The 16649-nt window shown below is 39.3% G+C and overlaps 1 protein-coding gene across 2 annotated transcripts in view; it reads right to left on the reverse strand.

Annotated features, from left to right (window-relative positions):
* Positions 1–16649, reverse strand: part of LOC100694467 (ras-related protein Rab-26) — a 112841-nt gene that overhangs the window by 36506 nt on the left and 59686 nt on the right. For both annotated transcript variants that reach the window (XM_005447990.4, XM_003438677.5), the window contains exon 5: positions 9029–9081. In XM_005447990.4, the coding sequence (XP_005448047.1) occupies positions 9029–9081 (53 nt within the window). The remainder of the gene's footprint in view (positions 1–9028; positions 9082–16649) is intronic.

Below are 16649 nucleotides of genomic sequence, written 5' to 3' on the forward strand. Positions count from 1 at the left end.
TAATCTGATTTGAGAATCTCTTCACCTCATGCATCTGTGGGCAAGACAGTCTGGGGATGCACCTTGGCATCCAAGCTAGCTAGCATTAGCTTATAACGCCACCCTTTCTTGCAAATATGGGTAAAAAATAAATAAATAAACAATCTAAATTGCGGGTTTTAAATTCTCTACAGTAGGCACATTTTACTGGAACAGAGACATAAAAATGGCAGAATAGAGGAAAAAGAGACCGGTCAAACAGCAATAACAATAGTTGTAGTTGCGATTACAGATTGAAAAGAGTCTCAAAAGGAGAGAAGATGATAGATGGACAGCACTGGGGATTGTTTCTCCAGCTCTTTATCTTACAGTTGCTCTCCAGCCTTCACTCTGAAGCACTGCTGCTAATGGATTCACACCATGGGTGACATACAGGGCAGTGAAGTAGCTTTGCAGAGCAGCGTGCGCCACATGACTACATTTATCTCAGTTAAAGCTTGAATAGATGATCTTCAAACTTCTTGTCTCACTTGTATTTCCATCACAACAATAAGTGGTTTTAAACAGTTATTAAACATGGTAGCATTAAACGGCTTGTTTGAAGAACCCATGGAAAACTCTTTTGCTTCACTAACAGTAGTACTACTAGTATAAAAGCATTCACTGTTCACTGCAATTACATTTTTAGACAACTAAATGTATAAATCTCAAAATGCATACAAACAGTGTTAATTGGAACGTTGTATTTAGTACAGAGCTGTTTAATTTCTATATTTGTACACACTGTTGCATAGACTGCAGTTATAATAACTTACTTGCTTTAATGTGTCACTATGGCACGTGAATGGCATCTTGACGATTTGGTCTGGCCTATCCAGACAGAGTCCCTCATTAAAAAAGGCCAACTTTAGAGTAGAAATACATATGTCTAAAGCCTGACACAAAAACATTTCTCATTTTTAGCTACATAATGTTCTTATTTATGACAAATATGGGGTAGTGGTGGTCATGGAGGGACCACAGGTAACTTGAGTTGTGTGAATCAAGCTTGGTTAGCAATCCCATCACCCTACATCAGTTGATAGTTCAGCTGCTATAAGCCACTTTACAACCCATCTCCTTGAACAGTGTAATGGCAAGCAGGTGTTCCACACACACATGAAAGGTGTGGAAAATACAAATGACTGCAAATAGAAATAAATCCTCTTTTCGCTATATTGCTCCTCATTGAAATGCAAATGTGACAAGCAAAAATTGCTCTTATTTACACAAACAGATGTGCACTGTTTAGGAGAAGGTGCACCTTGCTTACCAGTGTAGCTACTATTAGCGGATATTGCTTGCTAATGATGGCACAACTCCCAGGGAGATTTCTTGCTCCCACAACAGCCAAATACTACAAATCCTGCAGGTAAGAGTGAAGCAAACGGTGCCCCATGAACCTTATATAATACATAGTACAAATAAAAACAAGGGAGTGTGGGTGTCTGCACCTCGATTGTTGTAATTAGAACTAATGAACACTAATGAACCCAAATTACCTTTGCGTGGGTGCCTGTTTCTCAGATTGTCGTGGCTCACTGTGCTGAGCAGGTGTGCTCTCTCTGAAGGGATTAGGGCTCGCAGTATATTCGTGACACACACATACACACACGCATATACACACACTCCAACTGTCCACTAGCATCCCACTGTGTCTGCATCTGCTCTGAAGCATTAAAGCTGTTTTTTTGTTTTTGTCTTCTTGAACTGATGCTGATAACTACAAAACCACCCAAACACTCAGAAACAACGACGCTCCATTTAGAGGAGGCTGGATGCTTTATACAAGTAGCTCAGCACATGACAAATTGCTCTGTATAATCTGGAGTAAAATCATGTCAGGATAATGAGGATTTATCTTCTGATGTGAAACGATAACAGTGCTACGGCTTCATAAAGTTAAATTAAGCAAGAAATAATTCAACAAATCAGGCCAGTCATGCCCGATGCTTCAGCGTATAGCTTAATACTGTTTGTATATCCCCTCTTATAGTTCAATCTCCAGTTCTAATTTTTAAAGTTTTCTGGTGGCTCTTCCTGTTTCTCTGGCTTTGATAGCTACATGAATACCCGGCAGCCCGATTTGAGATGCTCCCGTGGCTCTCTGCTCAACTGGGAAGTGAAACAAGACCCACGAGCATTTCATGTAGCTGTGGGCCTTTCTGAAGAAGACAAACTGATAACAAAACAGACTTTCTAATGTACCTGCTGCTGACTCTATGATAATGAAGAACACAAATAACGTCACTTTTCACTCATTAAAAATAAATTATGTACCTTCTTGTAGCTTCTGAGAGGATATATGATTTTGCTGTGGGAAACATTACAGAAAACATTTAAGAACCCCTTTAGATTACATACAGTACTGTGCAAAAGCCCCCCCACCCCTCATTTCTTTACATTATATTTTACTTCCAAGTAGCCAGAGTTTCTTGTCATTTTTGAAGTGGGCTTAAGGAATAGTTCTTCAGACTTTCTGGAGGTCTTTTTAAGGTTTTCTATGGAGAGTGTTGGCAGTTTGTTCCTCTCATTTTCAGTCTTGTCCTTATACTTGATCACTTCAGAGGATTTTTGTCTGTTAAGTCTCTTAAAACTAATCTATGGACTGTTCAAGCATAAAAAAAGGCATCTGATTCAAGGTATCAGTCAGTGTTGTATCTATATATAGCAGACAACTTAGCAAGTCCTTAAGAAACAGGAAACAAATTGAGTAAAGACCACACACAGGACCTGAGAGATGTATTTTTCAGTTCATCCATCTACTGTTCGCCAAGGCCAAAGCCTTCAGTAATAGTAATAAATCACACAGCAATAGTACATTCATGTAGTTGTAAAAAACATGACAATATATTAAGTAATCCAAAGTATTCAGAATACGTTACTCTCATTGAGTAACTTAACGGAATACGTTACAAAATACATTTAGTGCCATGTATTCTGTAATCTGTAGTGGAATACATTTTAAAAATAACCTTCCCAACACTGAGCTCCTCAGAGTTCAGAAGAATAAAGGCGATCATTCCAAATATTTTCTTTCAAGTGCATTAGAATTGTACAAACTCTATTTTCGCCATATATAGCTCAAGAATTTTGCAGAACACTGTATAACCAAACAACTCAACAGATTTTCAAGTTCCAAACGTTAAAAGAGTGAAATCTATTAAATAAAATGAATAATATTGACAAAAAGACATAAGGAAAACAATGCAATATTACAGATTAAATAAATTTAACTCCATTGGTTTAAGTGTAAAATTACAGCTGGCTGTTTACCTCAATGACAATCTGGCTTTAATTTGAAGAACAAGGATCTAAGTGAGGATAATGTTCACAAACACATGCTGGGGCAAATTAATCATGACAGGAACAAATTACATTTCTGAGGACTCCAAAAAGAGAAAAAAAAGAAAGAGAAACAATTGTGAATGTTCATCAGGTTTGAGCTCTACCAACCGACAGTCATACACACTGTGTACACATGAAGGAAACCATCTCCAGACTCCTAACAGAGTGACTAATAGTCTGAGGGATCACAGAAAATCATAGACTACTGCAAAGCAGCTAAGCCCCTCTCTCAGAATGGCTAATTTTAATGTTTAGTGAATTCACCATCAGGGTGAAATTTAACAATCATGCTGTGTATGTGTGGTGTGGTGCAAGGAGACATTCACAGCTGCCCTTCACATGAACGAGCCTGCAGGCTGTTGAAGCAATGTTTTGTGTGTATGCTGCACTCTGCTCTCTGATTGACAGTAAACTCGTGGCACTCGAGTAGAAAGAAAAGAAAGGGTTAGTGCCTTGGGTATTCATTATGATTTTCCTATTGAGTCTCCCCCCCCCCTTTATTTACCATAAAGTCTCATGAGATAAAAATAATATTTTTCAAGAGAGACCTGGCCAAGGTATCAGTCATATAAACTTGCATTTTAAAAGAAGACCGTGATGAAAAAATATCCACAACAAAAATAGCGTATTAACACAAAGACCACGAAAGACAAAAAACATCCACTAGCCCCCATCACCAAATTCTGTGAGCCCCTTAAACAATGTTCCCTCTAAGCTGCGCACGTGCGCAATTGCGCACTGCTGGCACGGTCTCTGCGCACAGAAAATCTGCGTTCCGCACAAAAAAATCTAACCTGAATTGAAATTAAAATTAATACTTTAACAATTCTGTTTTGCAGTGTTAGTCAGTGAGTGACTGGCTGCTCCTGTATGGGATTAGAACGATGCCACCTTATCCCATAGTCCAGCCAATAATGCGATTCACATTCGTATATACGCAGCCAATCAACGTCGTTTACAGGCTATGACAGCATCCTTATGTGCCGACACCGGTGTTTTAGCGAGCAAAGCGGCGTGGCTGATGAGGAGTGAAGCCACGTTAATGACAACGTGTCCAACCATTGGAGATGTGAGCAGGACAGACGGAACAACTGACGGAAAAAGTGTGGACTTTATACCAGTTTTTAAATTGTGTTGATAGGTTACGTAAAACCAGAGTTATGATAAAAATATCTGCAATGTTTGGTTTTCTTCCTGAATACTATCGTTGTTTATATTTACTGCAGGAAGAAACGGTAAAAACGGCGTTTTATAATAAAAAAGGCTCGAAAGCCTGTGAGCAAAAACAAAACCAAAACCAACCCCCCACCCTTTCCTATTGGTCGAAAAAAGTACCGTGTCGACCAATCAAAAAATGATATGGCAACGTGGCGTCTAGTTGTTAAGAAACGGGGGGAAGTTTTAGGAGTGACGGCGGTGTTCTGAGATGTGAGAGATTTGAGACGTTTAGCGCAAATCTTGTGTAGTTAGTGTGTAGTTAGTGTGTAGTGTAGTCAATAGTTTTGTTGGTGTGTCAGAACAATGAGGCGGCTGCTGAATGTTACAGGTGTTACAGGAGTGATACATCTCCTGTTGTCAGGCCTGCAGATATCAGGCTGTTGTTCTCCTTTATCTCATAGTGGACAGAAATTATTTTTTGGAGTGGCACAAATAATTTGTGTGGCATCAGATTTGATGCAGAACAGCTGATTGTTCTGTAAATAGTTTGAAATGTTTATTTAAAAACGCCTTGGCTACATTTAAAAAAAGCTGCAAAAAACTTTGTTGTTTGCCAAACTGAGTTACTTTTTTGAAGTAGTAACTATATAATTAATTGCCCAACATTGGTCATTATATACTGTATTTTGCAGACAGAGAGTTACAGGACTCTCCCAGACCACAGACTCATAATACAAGTCAGAGCTTTTTTTAAAAAGAAAGAAAGTTGTGTTTTCAAAATTGGAGTTCAAGTTATTTTTACTTCCAATAGTGTTAACATCCTACACAGGTCATGAACAGGATTTTTTACATTTTCATTGTAAGTGGGCTAAAGCAGTTAATTAAAAGTAGTCTAACATAAATGTAAATGCTGTGATTTGATTATTTTAATAAACCATGTAACTTGGATGGATTAGATGCTGGCGTGACTACAGTGCGCACGTCTGATGTCGCTCACAGTGGTTCAAGGGACGCTCAGGGAGTTTGTGTGTTCGCTCAGACATGTGAAAAATTAGAGGGAACATTGCCCTTAAATTCCTCACTGGATGTGCAGACCTGTGAAACACTAAACAAATGAGAAAAAGCTTAAGCAGCAACAACCTGGAGTGATACTTTCTTTATAACTTTATCAGTTTTGCACATCGTTTGCACTCTTCTTTACAACATAACTTTGGTTCACTGATGTTTGGGGTTATTATTTATGCACATCTCTCTGAAGGTTTCGCCACAGTATTTCAATCAATGTAAGATCTTTGGCCAGGCCAGTGCAACATCTTCAATCTTTTCTTTTTAAGCCATTTTGTTGTAGATTTGCTGTAGATTGTGTTGTTGCATACAATAAATAAAACATACATGGTCAACTTAATGACAGCAATGTACCCAGGCAGGTCCTGGTTGCAAAAAAAGCCCAAATCATCATTCCTCCACTGACATGCTTGATAGCTGATATAAGGTGTTTGTATCCATATGCTGTGATTGATTTACAGCAAACGTGTACGCATTTTGACTAAACATCACTTTGGTCTCATCTTCTCAAACAACATTGTTCCAGAAGTCTTGTGGTTTGTTCAGATGCATCTTTGCAAATCTAACCCATGATGTCATCTTCTTTTCAGAGAAAAGAGCTTTTCCCCTGGGAGCCTTTTTTAAAAAGCCATACTCGTTTTTTCTCTATTTACTGTCATGAACTGTAACATTTAACATTTTTATGCTAACTCGGGCCTGTATAGCCTGTGAATTTTATCCCAATCTAGTGCTCAGAACATTAAATTCTGCATTGTTCAAGGACAATCAACAAGATTTCTGTTGGATAAGGGTCTTTGACATTTTGACATATGACAGTCCAAACCTTTGTTCTTCTTCAACAGAGCGTCTTGTGAACTTTGCATAGATACAACACCCACTTCCTCTTGAGATTCATTTCACAGATAAATGGTACGATGGGGCCTAGATGTCAGGACATCTGTGGTACAAGAAATGTCCTGACATTTTCTTTAGAATTTACTGGTATAATTTGGAGTTAATTCGTCTATTACTGATAACAGAGGAACATTACTTCCAAACCAATTTTTCTGCTGTATTTAGAGTTCCCTCTTGTTACTGTTGTCTAATCATCAAATGATTCCAGAGTAAGGCTGATAAACCACAAAAGAACAGGGTGACCGTTTTCCTAACAGTACATGTCAGGGTGACATCAGGGTGATGTAGCCCCAAAATTTAGCTCGAAAACCTGATGCAGCAAATAGAAGCTGACACCTGAGACCAGTAACAACCAGCTGGCTAAAAGTGAATGTGACAGACGAGACAGGGGACCCCTGAAAGTTAGGGTTATCCATGGTTGGTTTGGGCATTTGTTGTTAGTATCCAAGGTTTCATATCCCCGACCGAGAGCTATTTAATTGCAGGCATAATGACGGTAAGCAGCTGTTTGGACAGAAGCTAAGCTCTGTGTCTCTTTCTCTCTAGGAACTCCTCTTCCTTCCGCTGCTAATGAAGCCATTTGCACACCTACACAGACACACACCTGTATGAGTGCAAGTGCATGCTGAGGTCACACCGGTAGCCCCGCACATCCACACACACACACACACATCAGGTGTAAGTGGATCAGACCTGCCAGATGGCTGTGGAACCATTCCTCTGCCTGATGTGAAAGACACTCGCTTTTTTAAATGACTGTCTCCTGCTCTTAACTCTGCCCCGTGTTAATCAAAGGAAAATCATGCACCTACAAGGCACGGTGGGGAGTGGCACCAAATGGGGCAAGAAATGGCTGGAAAATCACAGTGGGAACTGAGTTTGGGTGACAGACAGGCTGCCACTTCAAAGGGAGAGATAAAAGTTTTGTAATCTGCACCCCTATGCTCTTCAACTTTGTCCCCTCCCTTCATTTGGTGTTACATTGGTCATCCTCAGCTCTCCTATCATCATCACCTTCATCTGATCCCCGGTCTGAGCATGAGCAAGTATAGGAGATTTTATGGTGTAACTTTGAAGACGGCTTTGAAAACTAATGTAATCAAATGCAATTTTTTTTACCAGACACAAATGATATCTTTCTGCTTTTCTGCTTTGTTTACATGAAAAGAAACAATTTAGAAGTAGACAGGAGCTGATGTTCAGAGATACAGCCGACTGCCAGTACGTGGGAGGAAAGTCAATGAATAATGAAACGACCTCCTAAGTCTCAGTAACATATAATAAAGCTATTTATCATGCCTCGTACCCGCCGGCTGGTCACGAAGGCAGCATGTCATTAAAAATGAGCAGATGTCCCTACCTCAGGAGGAGCTGTAAGACTCCTCCTGAGGTATCCTGATACGTTTGCAAGGCAGAGATAATCCAGCTAAGCATCCTGTGGAATTCTGTTTCTGTACGTGTGAGAGCACATGCTTACACATACATCTGAGTGTTAGTCCAACCCAAATGTAACACAGGGGTGTCAAATATAAGGCCTGGGGGGCAGAATTAGGACAACCAAAGAGTCCAGTTCGGCCGACTTGATGCTTTGAAAAATGTGAAAGAAGGCATCAATTTTTGGACTTTAAACTGTGTTTTACGACCTTTGTTACTGTTTTAGACATTGCCCACAGTCAATCACACCAATTTTACTAATTAATAAATAAGCAATTAAACAGAAAACTTTGCATTTTTGCATTTACTGTAGAAGTATCTAGAAATATACATAGAAATAAAAAAACAAAAGAAAAAAGAAACAACCTTTCCTCCAAAAAAATGAGGACATTTTTCATGAATTACAAAAAACTTTCGATTTTTATGGAGTCTGAGCAACGAGCTAACAGAATGATTTCTTTAATTTTAACATGTATTTCTTAAAATTTAAGCTTGATGTTAATTATGCTGACAGACTTCTTCCAGCAGCATTACTTTATCATGTAGAAAAAACTGAGACCTACTGCTGAAACTATACGTCTTTATCTTTTATCCAGACAGCTCTCATTAAATGTGTAGTTAAACTTTGTTACATTAACATAAAGGGGAGTTTCACTGGTCTGGCCCACTTGAGCTCAAAGTGGGCTATATGTGACCCACAATGTTAATAACTTTGAAATCCCGGCTCTAACATCTCCACTTCTCCAAGCTCCTTGCAGATGTTTGGCTGTCACTCTTGGAGTAAAAGAATCCTGTCCCTCTGACTGCTCTGATTCATGCTCCTGGTGAGGAGCTTCCCTCCACCTGAGGGTTAGGGTAATTTGACAGCAAGCCTAGCCACTGTATCATCCATATATCCATCCCTCTATTCTCTTCCACTTATCCTTGTCAGAGCCTCGGGGGGGCTGGAACCTATCCCAGCTACAATAGGGCGAGAGACATTGCCCATATCATCCTTGCTTGTGAATGAGATGATACACAGACCACTTTTCGTAGCATAAATGAAACAACATTCTTTCAGAAACTGAATAGAAATGAGGGGCAACTGACAAACAGATGAGTCTGATCTTACCCTGATGTTGTCGAAGGATGCTTTGTTGGTGACGTCGTACAGAAGCAGCAGAGCTGAGGAGAGAAAATAAAAACGTCATGTTTGAAATTGGATTGAACTTCATGTCATGAAATTACAAGTGATCAGATTATTTAGCGTGTTTGGTGGCAACAAACAGTTCACGCCATTCAGAAAGTATTCTCTTACACCTCTTTCCCACCACTGTGGTGCCAATTCATTGCCACTTTCATGATCTAACTCACACTTTGAGAACTCAGCATGATGCAGGCCTTGTTTTTCATGGACATAAATGCAGCTTCTAGATTAAGTACTGCCACATTGTGGGTGAAAAAGAGGTGATCTGGACAGTTTACTGGCGGTGGTGCCAATTTCTGTCTGCTGTCACAAAGTTGTTGATTCACAAATATAATCAATACAGACACTGTAATCACCATTAGTGCTGCTTGGAGTGATCACTGAGCATGTTCATATTAACTGTGGCTCACAGTGATGAGGTCTTTCATGATTAACAAGAGCACTCAGTGTTAGGGTGCCTCGGTCGTCAACCCCGTGTTGTGTTTTTGGTTCTTTGATTTTGTTTATTTCATTATATTCTAGCTTTGTCTTATGGGTTATAGGATTATTCTTAGTTTAGGTTCTCTGTGTGGGTTTTGTTTGAGTTTTAGTGTTCTGGTTTTCTGTCTGTGATCCATAGCTGCTGTCTCCTCTGTCTGCTGTATCCCTGTGTCAAGTCTGCGTCTCTGTGTTATGTTTCCTGTTTTACTTTGAAAGTCTGTGTCTCATGTTATTGCATCGGGTTTTGCTTCCTTGGCCTCGTTAGCCCTGATTTGCCCCAGCTGTGTTTCCCTCCTGTTTCCCACTCCCTGACTGCCCCCTCTGTGTCAGTGTCGTGATCTACCCTCATTCATGCTATGTGTTCTGGGTGCCTGAGTTTATTCTTTGTATTTTGCAAGGTTGTTACTTTGAGTTCAGCATTAAAGCTGTTTTTTGAGTTCACGTTTTGTTTCCGGACTCTGCACTTTGGGTCCTCCATTTTACCACTTCTGCCTGCACTCAGCCTAAACATGACACTCAGAACTCCCTCTGAAGGGCAAGGGTTACACTAAAATTCAGAGGTTTTTATGAAGTTTTTATTAAACATGCTGACTTACACTTTTTTATAGATCATTTATGCTGATGTCAGCATTGTTTACATACGAAAATGGTGTATTTTATCATTGTTGCCTATGTGATTGAAGCAGAATTGGCTTCTATGAGACATTAAATCTTGAAAACTTAAGATATAGTCATGCATGTATTTGATGGCAATGATGACGAGGTTTCACCGACGCGCAGCTGTTTTTTTTTTTTTAATATATCCTCTTCTAAATGTCAAGGTAGACTACAGATTACAGATGGCTGTACAGAAAATGAGCATTGCTTTAGCCAAGCATGTTTTCCAGAACTTTGCAAAGTCTAATTAGATTTTACTCACAAAAGGTCAACTTAGATGCATGTGGGAAATTCTGCAGTCTATGCTATGACACAAATGTATAGGGAGCAGCATAATTACATAGGAGAATACACCATAAATATTAGACATCTCATATCTCCCAACAAATTGAACCTAACTGCATTACAAGACACGTGAACTTGTGGTGTTCAGTGAAGATGGAGGTATGTATTTTTCCAACTATCTAACCAAAAAGTAATTTTTCTGGTATTTTAATGCTCCAAAAAACCCTTTGGATTTTGCTGGATGAAAAACTTAAAATAAAATGCCCCCCACTGTTACGTGAGCAAAGTGCTGATCGCTTTCATTTACCACGGTATTAGCATTATATCTGACAACATAATTCTAATTACCTCCAACTGCATTGTTCGGCTGTGGAGCATAATATCACCTCAGGTGTTACTGGAGGGTGTGCATTATAAAGCTCGAGACAGAAAGAAAAACTCATTACACCTGCGAGGGCAATTCCAACTCATTTTCACAGCTTGAACAACCTTCTCTTTAAGAATTAGCGTAAGCTATTTACCTCCCCAGCACCTCCTCTACTCCTACTGCATGTAATCCCTCCAGTCATCTTCTCCATTACTTACATCTCACTCCATCCTCATTCTGCCACTTTATTCCATGCACACCCTAAAGTATGTCTCCTGTTTACTCTCCTTACTCATCCCCTGATCCCGGTACTCCAGAGTCAAGGCTGCATTTTTGCCTATTTTGGATTAAATCCTTTGTTTGTTCATTCCAGCCAGACAAGTGCATGAAGGGTGTTTAATGAGTTGTAATCACCGTCAGCTCCAGCCAAACTGAAAAAGCACAGTGAGGGGGAGAGGGAAGCATGAAGAAAAAAGAAAAGGAAGGACAGAGCGAAAGAGCGAGAGATGATCTGCCACCACAAGTTAATTTCCTCTCCCGTTGCTCCTATTGTTTATAAGACTCTAGAAGAAGACGAGAGTAAACCACAAGGAGTTGCTTTCCTTCACCCTCCCCTAATCCAATTACATCTTGCCAAAAGCAAGACAGATGAAGTTCGAGAACTTTCTCACAGAAGCTGAGAAGCAGAGTTTAGTTATCACAGGTTGCAAAATAATAGGCAGAAGAATGAACTCTGCAAAAAAAGAGAAATACCGCCGGTTTTAGGTGCTGGGGTATGATTACGGCATATTAATGTGTGCAAAACGTTTGAAAGTGTGCCTCAGTCTCTATGTGGGTACTCAGATTTATCTGCAATCTCAGAGTCAGTCACAGATTCAGATGCTCAAGTGTACTGAGGTTTACACAGGGTCAAAAACACAAGTACAATTTGCACATGTGTGAAAGAATATGCAAATATAATCAGTCAGAAAAATGATTGTGAATAGCCTCAGTGCCCTCAGGCAGCCCCTCAGTCGGCTGTCTTTGGGTCTGACAATGCATAAGCAGTGAATTACACTATGCACTAATCTTCATACTAAATAGCTGCAAGTCAGGACTGCCAACACACAACTACCGGTACAAGTAAGAAGAAGTTGTGGGGTGGTATTGGTTAGGGTGAAGAGGTGCCTGTTTCTCTTTGACAAAAAAGTCAGTTTTAAAGTTAGTGTGTAAAATATTGGCCACTACATGACAATAGATTACAGTCAACTGAGTTCTGCTTTCTTACCCGTCCCAGTTCAAGAGCATAATCAGAGCTATGTTGCCTGCTGTAGGACAAAATATTTTAGTCAGTCAAGGAAGATGAAAACCATTAAAAGTACGCCATAATTGCTGGTGTGTTTCTGCTGCTGTCTGGACAGCAGTTTTCCCCTATCTGTCAAAGTCTACTGTTGACTGTTTACCTCAGCTGTCAATGCTGGGTGAGAAGTGTCCACATCTCTATGCTCTGAAAAAAGACGTAAAAGCTTGTGAAAGGGGTCCAACACGGGTAAATGAGCCAAAGAGGCTCACTTCTGACCAATGAGAGCCATACTGAGGTGAGCTGTTGAGGATATCCCGAACTTTTCTGACAGTACTGTTTTTGCTACTGTGAGCCTCTGTTAGCCACTTCTTACCCCAATGTAGAGAGTAAATAGACAATACCTTTTTGACAATAAAAGGGTATAGTCATCAGACAGTCACCTACTTTTGTCAATGTGATAACTCCAAAATGAGGTGATGTAGGAGTTTCAAATTGCTACCATTGACCTCAAGGTCAGAGGTCAAGTTTGAATGCGATAAATCCAGAATAATGCAATATAGGATTTTGATACCACAGGTGCCTGAGGGCTTACATAGGCAGTCACCAGTATTTTTACTAATTAGTAAAATATGAGGTGTTGAAAGTTATTCTTTTACTTCAGAGCCAGCTAATTGCTTTTCTTTAGATGCTTCCAGTCTTCTTTTTAAGATAATTGCTCTTCCCCTGTTTAAATGTCTAGCATACATTTATTTTCTATCTCCATTTCAACTACTTTTTCTTGTAATGGTGTAAATGTGCATGTTTTTCATGGTTTAAAAAAATACATTAGCGACTGTCATTTATAACCTCTCACAGGTCTATGTGTGAGTCCAGCAGCTAAAGCACATGAAATGTCTTTTGAGCTCTCTGATGTGTGGCACTAAAATGTGGGAAAAAAACCCCCTCATGTTCAGACTTTGTACTGAAAGCAGAAAAAGGCCTTTTGTCACAAATGAGCGAGTTTGAGACTTCCCCTTAATTGCTGTGACATTTGTTTGGGCAGAAAGCTGAGAGCAGAAAGCTGAAGGTAAAAGTGTGTTTTATATGCAGGCAACACACCGTGGCATCACTCATTCCACAGCTCAGAGAAAACAAGGATCCTCACTCACATCATATCAGTTTCAGACAGCCAATCCACCAAGACACTTTTAATCTTTGCATATGACCCCAGCACAAACTATTATCAGTATTACACACAAAAATGAATGACTTTGTGAGCCACTACCACCTTGACGATCCAAGTGCATGCATGAAAGTTTGAGCATGAAGAGATGGAGAGTGAAGTGATCCATAAAGAGTACTGCCATCCATCATCTCTCAGATGATAATCTGTGCCAATAATCACTCACTGACCTTGCCTGCTCTCCTTCCCTTGAATATACAGATCGCATGCATATAAATGCAAATAGGAGCAGGTCAGCTGTGTGCTGTTGGGTATTGTGACCACTGAATGTTAAATTTGCAAAATATGACACCGAAATATCTTACTTTACCTCAAACTGTAACATTTCATAATCATGATTATTTAATTAAACTTGGGTATTTTTTTTACAATTAAACAATGAGATTATAATAAAGGATAATTAACATGTGCATGTGACATTTTTTTTTAGCTAAGCTATAATACATATCATATTATTATGATACTGTCTTTTTTTGTGTGTTTTTTCCACTAACATCTTCAGTATGATCAGGCGTAACCAAACTTGGCCATTCTTGGCCCTTGAAAGCGTATGATGTCATACGAATCTGCTAAAATGACCCATTTGTCGCTTTTATGCACCTATAATACCTGATAAAAGCACTGTATCATTTTTATTTCACCACAGTAATTTAGCCAATTTTATAGTCATTTTTGAGCACTTCATAATGTGATGTTTGCAGTATCAATATTGCATTATGTCATTTGCCACATTAACTTTTCAATCAAGTGACTATATCAAAAGTTTAAATGTATAAGTGCACTATGTGAATTAGCCCAGTGTACAAAATCATCAAATACATTTGTGAGGTATTGAGCAAACCATGACGCAAGTAAATATGCAACCATAATGAAAGTTAAGTTATGAATAACTAACGAGCTATTCCCTTATTCACGAGGGCTCACAAGAGCAGGTTACTCCATGTTTTGATTCGTTAGATTTGTGCACCAGATGCCCTTCCTGAAGCAACCCCAAAGGGATTTGTGTCTCTTCCAAGGACTGAAATGGACATATTTAATTGATTATTTCGGTTCCTGTGCTGCAGCACATGATGAACAGTGTTTCATCAGTCAGCTTCACCCATCAAAGTCAGGGGGTGGGGCTAGCGCTGACCTAGTCAACAGCACCAGTGAGTTCTTTCTGTGGGTGTTTCAAGTCCAGACTTCTGAGAGCAGGATAACACAGCACCACACTGAATGACACTAGATTAGCTTCACTATGTACTTTACTGCCTTTTTACTTTTATGGTTTATATTTGCAATGAAAATAGCAGATAATACACCTAAAAATCTGCTGTGCGTATACGCTCAGTTATCCAGTAAAAGGCCCATTAATGTGAAATTATTCTGAAAGGTCAAAAACACTAGACTGACGTGGAAGAAGGTGGTAAAGAACTCTACACCTGTATATTAAATTACATGTAACTGATTAATCATCAGACTGTCTGCTTTTAAAAACATTAGGAATACATACACAGCTTCTTTTTTATAGTAGACTTCTAAAACGTATAACAGACAGCTGGTGTTTAGAGTACAGCTGAATCAGTAATATCCACAAACAGCATTAAAATGCTGGTCCATATGTTTATGTACCCAGTGAAAAAGCGCTCACTTTCCTTGCTGTATCAAAATAATTCTATTATTTATTGATATTTAAACTGTTAAGTTTAACATGTCTGATCAGGAAAAAAACCTGTGAATGATTCAGTTCCAGCAGCCCACCCTCAGTGTTCTGTGGTGAGGATTTTCTCATCAGGTATCATGAATGATGACAACCAGTCAGCTGACAGTTAATGAAAACATCAGAGCACTTGTGCAAATTAGCGCTATCTTGACAAATCGACCAGACATGTGAAGAGTACCCCCTCCTACATTCTTCCCTAAAATATGGTGCATTTGGTGACACAGAAACAGTAGTATTTCAAAACTTTACTCATAGTTCAGGGGGCTTCTCTCTGTCATTACCACAGTTAGAAATGTATTTTGGGATACCAGATTGCCCTGACACTGTCGACACTGTGTCAGTCTATTATCGGGGATCGATCTGTCTTGGCTTGCTGTTTGGAGTTAAAAAACAGTTTTACAGTTACTTTAGCTGTTGTTAAATATTGTTAAGCTATTGCTTAGCTTTTTGCAGAGAAAAAATTGCCTTGGCTACTTTTAAGTTGTGCTGTGTCACTGAACAGTATGCTGTGTCCGTTCATTTGTGTTTATATAGCACCAAATAACAGTTGTCTTGAGGTGCTTCATAGTTTATGGTCAAGACTCTATAATAATAGAGACAAAACCCCAACAATAAGAACATCCTCTATGACCAAGCCCTTAGCAACAGTGGGAATGATAAACTCCCTTTTAACAGGAAGAAACCTTTCTAGAGCCAGGCTCAGAGAGGGGCGGCTCTGTGAGCTATTGAACTATGACGTTGTTTTGTCCGAAATATTGTTATTGCAAAATCACAGTCTTGTGAGGTTATATCGCCCACTTCTACTAATAAGTATCCCTACATTTAATGTATATGAGTACCTGAACAATACTCAAAAAAAAAAAACGTGGAATGTAATTCTGGTCGCCATATTGGAAGACTGCATACGGAAGCATGTTTGTTATTATATTTGGTGTACAAATGTGGATCTGGTAAACATACAGTATATACAGGCATGAGAATTACGACTTAAATCGGGTCTTAAAAGAAAAGTTTCAAAGGTGACTTTACAGATTGCAATAGTTTATGTGCCATAACATTTTCATGAGCTTACAAAGTAGAGTCACAATCCATTTCTGCCTTCAGAATCAAAAGGAACCTCTAAACCATGCAAAGGCCCCCTGCTAATAAAAAGCCCGTCTGTCTATATGACATTTCTCACTGATGAGAAATATTTTCATTTCATCCCTTCAGGCAAGTTTTTGTCCTGCCACTGATGTTACTGTATGTCAGAATGAAAGTGAGCGTGTGACATTGCTACACAGTCCCCTCCTCCATGACTTTCACTATTCCTCCGACAGTTATAGCACCACTTACCGTCTCTACCTCTTTGCCTGCCTAAGCACAGAATAGTCCTCATTCTATGGCATCCATTATAAAAAGAAGTGGCTCTATCACCATGAAGAGCGATTAATGATTCCTCTCTAGGAAGCACCCGCAAATAGCTGACACCTGTCTTTTCAGGAGACTGTAAAAATATAAGCAGGTAGAGTAAGAAGTAATGGCACTAGCTCTGTAATGAATGCAGTATAA

This window comes from Oreochromis niloticus, linkage group LG8 (assembly GCF_001858045.2).
Source record: "Oreochromis niloticus isolate F11D_XX linkage group LG8, O_niloticus_UMD_NMBU, whole genome shotgun sequence".
Classification (NCBI taxonomy): Eukaryota; Metazoa; Chordata; class Actinopteri; order Cichliformes; family Cichlidae; genus Oreochromis; species Oreochromis niloticus.